Source organism: Formica exsecta, unplaced genomic scaffold, assembly GCF_003651465.1.
Source record: "Formica exsecta isolate Colony F162 unplaced genomic scaffold, ASM365146v1 scaffold423, whole genome shotgun sequence".
In the NCBI taxonomy this organism is placed as follows: domain Eukaryota; kingdom Metazoa; phylum Arthropoda; class Insecta; order Hymenoptera; family Formicidae; genus Formica; species Formica exsecta.
The window spans coordinates 205308-217910 of record NW_021851472.1 but is presented as its reverse complement, the minus strand read 5'-3'; the positions used below and the strand labels follow the sequence as shown (position 1 = coordinate 217910).

The following is a 12603-nucleotide window of genomic DNA, read 5'->3' as shown; positions in this document are numbered from 1 at the left end:
ATTTATGTATATATATAATTTAAATATTAATATACTATGGTTAAATTTATTACTATTATTAAAGATATCAAAAATAAATTAAATGTATTTAAAAAGCTAATGTATTTAATATTTATATACATAATATTAGACATTATTAATACTAATAATAAATACTAATAATAAATTACTTACACCACATATTATAAACTTAATTATATATTATAAAAATTAGATATTATCACAAGGAGAAAAATTATTTAAAGTAGATAAGTACATCTACCAGTGCATGAATGGTATTTGACGTATTTCCATTTAACTTCTTTGTAAACTTTAAGAACTCTTATACTCTTTCGTTTACGTAATTAACTGCATAGTTTAACTGCGTTATGTTTATAAAATGATAAGAAAATCGGTGAGTTGTGTATCGTAAAGTATACTATTAACGCATATAAATGTATACACAATTTGAAATAGCTATGAAATATAAAAATAATTTGCAAATATATGCACATCTTACACAATTGTTATTTTTTCTTATTATTTGGTTAGCTTAAAGCTCTGTAGATACTTCTTCTGGCTTTCAATTTCGGATTTACGTATTTGTATTTTCTTATAAATTTTGCTCACATGTTGGACCACATTTTCCCAAACTTTACGTTCCTAAAACAGATTGTATAGATATTTATTATCAATAAATAATAAAATAGGGTAAAAAACAACGGCAAAAAATTAAAGGACTATTTTAATAATATTAAAGTTTATCGCTTAGGCGTCTGGAAAGGGCACTATATATTATGCGCATAAACTTCAATATAGCATAAAAAGAAACCTCTAAATTTGTTTTTTATGTATATCTTTTTTAAATATAATCATAAATTTAAGAATAAATCAGACATATCTTGCAGTTTTTTTTGTCAATTAATAGGAATAAATCTATCCGTGACCAAAAAATATCATGAAACATGAAAATTATAATTATAAATATATTATCTCTAGTTACATCTATGAATTATTTTAGTATATATAATGTATCAAAATTTAATAAAAATTTATAAATAATATCAATCTAAATCTTATTTTTTAAATAATTTAACATTGATTTTGATTTTTATTAATTTGATTTTTTATTTATTAGCTTGTAAATATTTAATTTAGTTTTTTAATTTCGACATAAATAAAACAAAATGTTATACAACCACAGCATATACGAAGATATATAATAAGAAAAGTTCTAATTCAGAATAAACATGATTAATAATAATAGTTAATGTTGGAATCATGTTGACCATTCTATAGAAACAAAATAAAAAGCATACAGATAACAAACTTTCGTCATAATTAAGAATAGTATAAAAATATCACAATTTTTACCTGGGCATTACACTGGCTTCTCCAAAATATAGAATATTATCTAATATGTATAAAAGCATATCCTTGTCTTTTACAAGTTTTGCCAAAATAAAGGGGAAATTGTTAATAATGTCTTCGACTAATAACTTTTCACTTTCACTCGATGGTTGAATTATAACTATATCTATTATTAGAGTCAAATAATTTATGATAGTATCAGGTTCAGTGCAAGCCAATAATTTGAAGAGTCTGTTATCATAGTTTCTTTGCCACGAATCGTAAATATTCCACCAAGTAGAGTTTGACACTGCTAAACCATTACAATAAGTCCATTCTCTCCACCATGGCAAAATCCTATAAAAAAATAAAATTCTGTTAAAAAAGTTTAACCTACAATCTTGCATATTTTGATACAATAATTTATCTGAAACGTCATATTACAATAAATACAGAAAACCGTAGCTAAAGAATATTGTGAATATATAAGAAAAAAATTACTGCTTTGGAAATGGCCAATATAGTTCTAATATATCGGAGGCTTTTTTTCTACAATTGATTTCACCAAAAAGACATGCCCATTTTGCAGCATCTTCTCTTAAAGATTTTATAAGATCGGGCTCGTATTTTTCGATCGGACCTGTATATTCGATGAATTCATCATATTCAAGTTTTTGAAGCAGTGTATTCAATATTTTGTTCATATTTTCCTAATAATCGTTAAACAATATAAACTTTTTATTAGTTTTTGTTACTATGCGTACCTTACAACTTTTTAATTTTTATATATTATTATCTATATGTTTGTGTGTTGAATTAAAGCAAATATGTTTTACATGCAACTTTCTAATATATGATATATTTATTAACTAGAAATTAATTAATAATTACCTTAATAGCATCAACTTCTGGATCCTGTAATTGAAAAACACTCGACATTTGTTCCAAAGCTTTGAACATAGGATACCATGCCACATAATCTTCCTCTTGGTGTAAATATCTCGTGAGGTTCCAGAATATAGAAGAATCGAGTTGACGTGCTATCATTAAATGAAATGCGTCATCGATAAGTTGAGCACGATTGAGAACATGTATGTTCATGAAATGCGGAGAGTCTAGGTAATCCGAAATTAATTGCCAGTTCTTAGCATCGTAGTTGACCCTATAATATCCTGATAAACAACAATAAATTTTATCATTAGTTATATTTTTAATGAATTATCAAAAATATTTTTAAATATCTAAATATATGTTTTTTAAATCACATTAAAACTGTATTAAACATGAATGTACCAAATGTAAAATAATTGTATTATTATAAAAAATTAATAACATAAAACTTTTTGTTATTTTTTAATTGATGGTTTGTGGAAATTTAAATTGCGTCAAAAATTTTGTATAAATTCAAATTGATTCGTTACATAAATTAATTTTCTTATTTGTACTATAAATAATCTCTATATTATGTTTTAATATGCATTATTATGTGCATTATTTTCAAACGTAACATAAAAATTAAGCATCTCAAGAAAATTTTGATTGCATTTGTAGTGTAAAAATAGTTGCTATTTATTAATATTTACCAGTTTGTCTTACGTTGAATATTATCCATTCAGTCTCGTTAAGCTCTCTATCAAAACTACTATTTGCAATATCCAAAATATATACATGCCTTCCTACATCTGACATATTTAACCAAATTTCAGGTAAGGTATCATTAAAATTGAGATCTGCTTGCATAGTATACGTTAGAGGTATGCTCCAATTATTTGATGTATTGAGAATTTCTAGTGTTATGTTTTGAAAACCACCAGAATTCCGTATTACCTTCAAGACGGGATAATGCTTGTGCTTGATCCAAGGATCCATTTGTTTTGTTATATTAAATCCTTCAAATGGAAAATATGGTATTTCATCGAAGGCAGTTTGCATAGCTGTCCAGAAATCGTTAGAAGCGCCCCACTTATATGTACTAAAATTGTAAATTTTAATATTGTTGAAAGTAAACAATGGATAAATTATTGCATCCCACTGCGTCCACGCATATACTTTCTCATCCATGCAACAATTGTGGGGCGGACTGTCTCTCTGTCTCTATATTATTACCCAAATGTTAACTTTAAATATCTCAGGAACTATAAGACCGCGCACTAAGAGACCGCCGGTTAAGTTATAAGGGAAAGTTACTCAGGGTTATGTCCTTGACAACATATGTCAAGGTCAAAGTCATCGGTGAGGTGTAACCTAATATGCATATTTACCAAAATTATTTTTTTATTTATATTCGCATATTATGTATATATAATGTAATATAAGAGGGAAAGTTGCACCTTATTTAAGTCATATCTTAAATGACAATATGATAAATAATGAGACACGAGATTCTTTCTCTTTTAATTAAGATCATGAGAAATAAATGAATATGTTAATGTGATTAATGTAATCTAAACACATGTTATAATTAAAATCAAATAAAAGGAACAAATAAATTATAGCTTTTGCTTTATAAAGCGAAAGCAAAGGATTGAATATTAAAATAGAAGAAAAATAAATGAAAAGAAAACATAATACACGCAGAAGACGTTAAAGTCATTTACGCCTTAGGTTGTAAAGTAAGAAAATTTGAGCCTTCATAGGAATTAACTTTTTTAGATAAAATGAAAAACAGAAAGAGAAAAAGCAATCACAGTGTCAATCAGATAAAAAGCAATAAGATATTAAAGTAGATATATTCAATGATCCAGAATGTATTTTTTGTATGTCATACAAACATACATAACTTACTGTTTACAAAATAATACAATAACTAAAATCTTTTATAGAACTATTATTATATACATATATACTTAATATGTTTAACTCAATCGTATGTATTAGATTATTAGATTATTAGATTAACTATTAGATTATAGTATTTTACTTACTCGTCATATATATATGTACGGATACCCTTCCAAAATGCTTCTTCGTCAATTGTGTGTTGCAACATATGCAATATAACGGATGCTATAACAATACACGTAATCATATATATTACAGTGCCTGTATTTAATTATGAACACAGCTAGTAGAAAATGATTTGTTATATATATAAACATAAAATTACATATATATATTTAAGTATATAGTTTTATTATTAATTTTACCTATTCTTTTACAACATTCAATTTTATATTTAAGAATTTACTTGCATGGCAATTTTAATTAAATTTACTATACCTCTGATGTAATAAGGAATTTCAAAAGAACTGTTGATTTGTGAACTAAGAGGCCACATACTGTACTCAGCGTCTAAATGCAGACAATCTTGTTGAATTTGTACCACGAATAAATCCATTATTCGAGAATCTGGGATAGTCTAACAAATAAAGTTTTAACGTAATTATTTTAATATAATAATACAAATCGTGGAAGAAATGCTTGCAAATTTGCATTCGTTGCGCTATTTTCTACTTCTTTTTTTTTAAACTTAAAAATATAGTAAGATACATATCTCTAAAATAAAATATGCGTTTCAACAATTATTTTATGGAAATTATTTCTCAAATTATTTCAAAGCATATATTTTCTATTATAGATTTTATTTCTTTGTTATTTTAGTTTCATTGTACATGACACACGCATATATATATTTTTAGATAATATTTTTTTTAAGACCAACATCTTTACAAGTAAAAAAGTATTAAAAAACATAAGAATATTTTTCATCGCTGCCATATATTAATAAACACTTCTTATGTATAATCATTGCCTGAGAGCTAAAGATATAATAATTACCTTATCGATGACATAGGCTCCAAAAAATGTAATGAAAGTCTCGGTTAACCAGGAGTGTGACCACCGAAATGAAAACCATTCTCGTAATATTTTACTAACTACTAAGCGAAGCACTTTAATTTTACGCCCAACGGGATCTAATGTTTCTTTGTACACAACATCCAATTCTCTAAAAAAAGTTTTAAAATAATATAGTTTGTTATATTGTAAATCTTTATTAACATGCAATATATACGTACATACATACGTACATACATATTCATACATATATACATATGTATGTAATATACATTATGTATATTGATTCGGGTATAAATAAGAATATGTGCGCGCAAAAGAATTACTATTCGATCAGTTGCTTCATGTTTTAAAAATATATAAGCTACTTACAAAAAAAATAATAAAACTAGAAATGTCTTTTCACTACGCAATGCAAGCGATATGATGTGATCTCAATTAGTGTTCTATAAATATATATATATATATGAAATTTCAATGTATCACATACGCTATTATGTTATTTATTAAAATATTTATGTTATTTATTAAAATTAACTATAAAAATTAGTTATAAAAATTTAAATTTTTAATATTTAAGTTTGCCAAAAATATATATTTAATGAAATTTTTGAAACATATATTTAATAAAAATATATATTTTTCAATTGAACAAATTTATATAAGCACACATAAAAATATGCAAACTTATAAAATATTTTATAATTTTGAATATTATTAGTAATTCAATTACTTTTAAATATATGTATAATAAATAAAGATATTTTTTATTTATATATCTACCTATATAGAACAAGCCCTAAATTCATCATGTTTTCGTCATAGAAATCTGGAATTACTACATGATCTATTTTCGAAATTTTCTGTGATCTTTTCCATTCGCTTTTCAAATACATCGTAAGTTTTTCCACAATATCTTGTGTATAAAACAGGAGATATGAGATGATCTTTCTGTTCCACATGTGCAACCATCTGTTGGTTGCAGTTCCAAGTATATTAAGAATAAATAATTCTGCTCGATTAATTATAACTGCCCCGACGACAGAAGTAGACATTGCAAGAGTAGTATCGTAGTGTATCGACATCATATTGTTTTCAAGTATTTTTATTTTTCGTGTTTGCATATTTGAAAAAGCCATTGTAAGCCATTTGTAATTACGAGGATATATTATCGAAATGTCAAAGGTTGCTTTTAATTCCGGTTCGTCCCAACATGGAAACAATCGTCGGGCACTATCTATCTGATAATGTGTTGCAGCCATCCACCTATTGTAATTTAAAAAATATGTTTATGTTATTATATATTTATAAACATATATTAAGTTGTGTTTTTTACGTGAGAGTCTTATTAATTTATTAACTTATTAAAAAATATGAATTAGATAACGATAAATTTTTGTGTTTTTGCCAACATAGAAGTATTGAAAACTAAAAATGTATAAACATTATATTTAAAAAATAATTTGAACTCTATTTCTTATTACTTTATCATTATATAATATTTCTACTATTCATAGTCATGATAAATTGTTCTTTGTTTTATTATATATTTTATAATATGTAATATTATTTTTGGTATATTATATATATATATATAATTACAATATATTAAATATTTAACAATGTATTTCATATATTTAATATGCATTTATCAGTTACTTACCCTCCATTGTTATTTTTATTTTGCGTTAAAGAAAAAGTTTCTTCATTACCAGCTATAACACCGATAAATTTATTTTCCACTAAAGAAAATCTTCTGAAGCCTCCGTTATCAGCTATAACACCGATAAATTTCATATTCAAGATGTAACGCCCCGATGATAACTCATTCTTGAAAGAAAACTCAGCAATCTGCGTCTTACTGTCACGTAAATATTTTATCGGTTTATAAATGACTTTTTCTTCGCCATATTGCTGAAATCGTGGTGGATTATCAGTTAACTCTATATTTAGTATACATCGTATGTCTGAATATAAATTTATAATATGCGTTGGTTGAAGAATATTAATGTTGACGTCGCATTCGCCATAGAAAGTATCTTGATTATATGGTACAAGCTTGATGTTGTAATGCTCTGGTTTTATATAATCCAGTAATATAAACTGTTTGTCGGTCAAAGGAGTCGCCGCAGCAACGAATATTAAACCGCTACTTAATAATATTATTAAAAATATCATATCAATATTTGCCTCAGGTATCTGCAGAAAACAATTTTTTTTTATAAAAGCACAGAGACAGAGAAATTAAATATGGCGCAGAACTCTCTCTATATCGTTTCATTTTTTTATTTTGTGTAGAACATAATTCTCACATCGAATAATTAATGAACGACAAAGAAATATTCAAAATTATTAAAATATATCGATATATGTAAAATATTATGATATACATTTGATTCGTATTTATTAACTTATTAAAAAATATGAATTAGATAACGATAAATTTTTGTGTTTTTGCCAACATAGAAGTATTGAAAACTAAAAATGTATAAACATTATATTTAAAAAATAATTTGAACTCTATTTCTTATTACTTTATCATTATATAATATTTCTACTATTCATAGTCATGATAAATTGTTCTTTGTTTTATTATATATTTTATAATATGTAATATTATTTTTGGTATATTATATATATATATATAATTACAATATATTAAATATTTAACAATGTATTTCATATATTTAATATGCATTTATCAGTTACTTACCCTCCATTGTTATTTTTATTTTGCGTTAAAGAAAAAGTTTCTTCATTACCAGCTATAACACCGATAAATTTATTTTCCACTAAAGAAAATCTTCTGAAGCCTCCGTTATCAGCTATAACACCGATAAATTTCATATTCAAGATGTAACGCCCCGATGATAACTCATTCTTGAAAGAAAACTCAGCAATCTGCGTCTTACTGTCACGTAAATATTTTATCGGTTTATAAATGACTTTTTCTTCGCCATATTGCTGAAATCGTGGTGGATTATCAGTTAACTCTATATTTAGTATACATCGTATGTCTGAATATAAATTTATAATATGCGTTGGTTGAAGAATATTAATGTTGACGTCGCATTCGCCATAGAAAGTATCTTGATTATATGGTACAAGCTTGATGTTGTAATGCTCTGGTTTTATATAATCCAGTAATATAAACTGTTTGTCGGTCAAAGGAGTCGCCGCAGCAACGAATATTAAACCGCTACTTAATAATATTATTAAAAATATCATATCAATATTTGCCTCAGGTATCTGCAGAAAACAATTTTTTTTTATAAAAGCACAGAGACAGAGAAATTAAATATGGCGCAGAACTCTCTCTATATCGTTTCATTTTTTTATTTTGTGTAGAACATAATTCTCACATCGAATAATTAATGAACGACAAAGAAATATTCAAAATTATTAAAATATATCGATATATGTAAAATATTATGATATACATTTGATTCGTGTTTGTATCTAGAAGCAATTTAAATACGTCTTATATTTTTGTGCTCGCATTTTTTGTATATTTAAAACAGACATATACATATGTATTTTGTATAACTCACTTGTATACCACAAGTTGTATTATGCAACTATATTGCTTTGTAAAAATTAGCTACAGCCAATCTCTCTATTTTCTGTCGTATCGTTTACCATATGATATTGGAAGTATATATCAAAACAATTACGATCTTATCATTTCAAAAGACCATCAACAACTGACGATGCTTAGTACACGACATCATAATAAATCTGTAATATTAGATCAACACTTCTAAGGTTATCAATCATTAAAAGACATTCTAATAATATTGTCAGATTTTAACATATAATCATCGATGAGCGTTATTTATAAATTTAACGTAAATTGAAGTTAATTTCAAAGAAATATGCAAAACAACAATAAACAAATATTTAATTTCTTATTCTCATCTTCGAAGTCTTTACTGTACTTATATACATGCACGCGCACATGTACACTTATTAAAACCCGCATCTATTTAGTGAATTTTCCTTTTTGATTATCGATCTTAATTTAAAATTTGATCACAAAATATAAAAGTAGCATATATAAAAATAAACAATATATTTTATTTAAATTCTCAAGTTTGCTTTTGTGCAATTATAATTAATACAAATGTAATCAAAAAAGCTAAAATAGTTCAACATACATAACAACACTGTATAATATATAATTAATTGAATAAACTATTAATTTTATTTCTTATCTGTCTAAAAAATCTCTGCATCTTATCGGGAATAGAAAAAAGCAGTCCGGAGATAACATAAATGCGATGTTCTAAAATTCTTGTTTTTAATAAGAGTCTGCCAGTTCGGCCTAAACATAAAAAAAAAATCATAATCACCGCGCAAAAACAATATTTATTAATTGATAATGATAGTAAAAAAGTTATGAATTGCGTACGTTTCGACTCTTTTTCTGGGTCATTTTCAGCACTAATTAACGGTAACAAAAATTAAAGAAAAACAAATGGAATAACGGTACATAAGTAAAATCGTTGATGTTAATTAGTTAAAAAATGCAAAATTATAATAAAAATAGGTCACATAAATACGTTAAATTGAGAAGATTATATCTCAAGTCACTTTGGACAGGTAATAAAACTATGTTTATTGTGCAACGATGCATCTTTAAGTTGCTTGATTCCCAGCTAAATATTCAGAAAAATTAACTGAAGAGGAATGAGTCCTAATACATGTCCGAGACTCATCCTTACTGTGATTTACTTCTTCACGCCAGTATACGATAATATTGTATTGGCATCACGGACTATCGTTCAAAGAAATTTAATAAGGAATAGAAGAATATAAAAAAACGAGAGATGTTCAGTAGTATTATCACATTCGTAGTTGCCATTAGTTTCTTATTCTCACGATTGTTCACAAAAAGTAATTCTAAATGTTCATTGTGTGTGTATGTGTGTATATCGAATATAAAAAATAATAGATGACCATTATTTTATAAAATATTTTATAATTTTGAATATTATTAGTAATTCAATTACTTTTAAATATATGTATAATAAATAAAGATATTTTTTATTTATATATCTACCTATATAGAACAAGCCCTAAATTCATCATGTTTTCGTCATAGAAATCTGGAATTACTACATGATCTATTTTCGAAATTTTCTGTGATCTTTTCCATTCGCTTTTCAAATACATCGTAAGTTTTTCCACAATATCTTGTGTATAAAACAGGAGATATGAGATGATCTTTCTGTTCCACATGTGCAACCATCTGTTGGTTGCAGTTCCAAGTATATTAAGAATAAATAATTCTGCTCGATTAATTATAACTGCCCCGACGACAGAAGTAGACATTGCAAGAGTAGTATCGTAGTGTATCGACATCATATTGTTTTCAAGTATTTTTATTTTTCGTGTTTGCATATTTGAAAAAGCCATTGTAAGCCATTTGTAATTACGAGGATATATTATCGAAATGTCAAAGGTTGCTTTTAATTCCGGTTCGTCCCAACATGGAAACAATCGTCGGGCACTATCTATCTGATAATGTGTTGCAGCCATCCACCTATTGTAATTTAAAAAATATGTTTATGTTATTATATATTTATAAACATATATTAAGTTGTATTTTTTTACGTGAGAGTCTTATTCATTTATTAACTTATTAAAAAATATGAATTAGATAACGATAAATTTTTGTGTTTTTGCCAACATAGAAGTATTGAAAACTAAAAATGTATAAACATTATATTTAAAAAATAATTTGAACTCTATTTCTTATTACTTTATCATTATATAATATTTCTACTATTCATAGTCATGATAAATTGTTCTTTGTTTTATTATATATTTTATAATATGTAATATTATTTTTGGTATATTATATATATATATATAATTACAATATATTAAATATTTAACAATGTATTTCATATATTTAATATGCATTTATCAGTTACTTACCCTCCATTGTTATTTTTATTTTGCGTTAAAGTAAAAGTTTCTTCATTACCAGCTATAACACCGATAAATTTATTTTCCACTAAAGAAAATCTTCTGAAGCCTCCGTTATCAGCTATAACACCGATAAATTTCATATTCAAGATGTAACGCCCCGATGATAACTCATTCTTGAAAGAAAACTCAGCAATCTGCGTCTTACTGTCACGTAAATATTTTATCGGTTTATAAATGACTTTTTCTTCGCCATATTGCTGAAATCGTGGTGGATTATCAGTTAACTCTATATTTAGTATACATCGTATGTCTGAATATAAATTTATAATATGCGTTGGTTGAAGAATATTAATGTTGACGTCGCATTCGCCATAGAAAGTATCTTGATTATATGGTACAAGCTTGATGTTGTAATGCTCTGGTTTTATATAATCCAGTAATATAAACTGTTTGTCGGTCAAAGGAGTCGCCGCAGCAACGAATATTAAACCGCTACTTAATAATATTATTAAAAATATCATATCAATATTTGCCTCAGGTATCTGCAGAAAACAATTTTTTTTTATAAAAGCACAGAGACAGAGAAATTAAATATGGCGCAGAACTCTCTCTATATCGTTTCATTTTTTTATTTTGTGTAGAACATAATTCTCACATCGAATAATTAATGAACGACAAAGAAATATTCAAAATTATTAAAATATATCGATATATGTAAAATATTATGATATACATTTGATTCGTGTTTGTATCTAGAAGCAATTTAAATACGTCTTATATTTTTGTGCTCGCATTTTTTGTATATTTAAAACAGACATATACATATGTATTTTGTATAACTCACTTGTATACCACAAGTTGTATTATGCAACTATATTGCTTTGTAAAAATTAGCTACAGCCAATCTCTCTATTTTCTGTCGTATCGTTTACCATATGATATTGGAAGTATATATCAAAACAATTACGATCTTATCATTTCAAAAGACCATCAACAACTGACGATGCTTAGTACACGACATCATAATAAATCTGTAATATTAGATCAACACTTCTAAGGTTATCAATCATTAAAAGACATTCTAATAATATTGTCAGATTTTAACATATAATCATCGATGAGCGTTATTTATAAATTTAACGTAAATTGAAGTTAATTTCAAAGAAATATGCAAAACAACAATAAACAAATATTTAATTTCTTATTCTCATCTTCGAAGTCTTTACTGTACTTATATACATGCACGCGCACATGTACACTTATTAAAACCCGCATCTATTTAGTGAATTTTCCTTTTTGATTATCGATCTTAATTTAAAATTTGATCACAAAATATAAAAGTAGCATATATAAAAATATTGTATATAAAACTGAAAGAGAGAGAGAGAGAGAGAGAGAGAGAGAGAGAGTCATATATATAGGTATAACATAAAAATTAAATGATTATAACTTTAATATATTAAAGAAAATAATCAGAATTAACATGAGTAAAACATTTAATTATATGTAATAAGGTAAATATATATTAAATAAAAGAAAAAA

General features: G+C 25.7%; 2 protein-coding genes across 2 annotated transcripts; both read right to left on the bottom strand.

The window, feature by feature from the left end:
- Positions 1 to 1504: 1504 nt before the first annotated feature.
- LOC115240272 (aminopeptidase N-like) lies at positions 1505 to 9437 on the bottom strand. The gene is made up of 9 exons (XM_029815326.1): positions 8676 to 9437; positions 7838 to 8373; positions 5908 to 6390; positions 5107 to 5275; positions 4549 to 4687; positions 4254 to 4335; positions 2913 to 3301; positions 2221 to 2501; positions 1505 to 1686 (listed from the first exon to the last, which is right to left on the bottom strand). Exons 2-9 carry the CDS (start codon positions 8350 to 8352, stop codon positions 1651 to 1653), a joined length of 2094 nt encoding a protein of 697 aa, XP_029671186.1. The 5' UTR covers positions 8353 to 8373; positions 8676 to 9437; the 3' UTR covers positions 1505 to 1650.
- Positions 9438 to 10182: 745 nt separating this feature from the next.
- Positions 10183 to 12457, bottom strand: LOC115240314 (glutamyl aminopeptidase-like). Its single transcript, XM_029815386.1, has 3 exons — positions 11906 to 12457; positions 11068 to 11603; positions 10183 to 10669 (listed from the first exon to the last, which is right to left on the bottom strand). Exons 2-3 carry the CDS (start codon positions 11580 to 11582, stop codon positions 10183 to 10185), a joined length of 1002 nt encoding a protein of 333 aa, XP_029671246.1. The 5' UTR covers positions 11583 to 11603; positions 11906 to 12457.
- Positions 12458 to 12603: the final 146 nt, after the last annotated feature.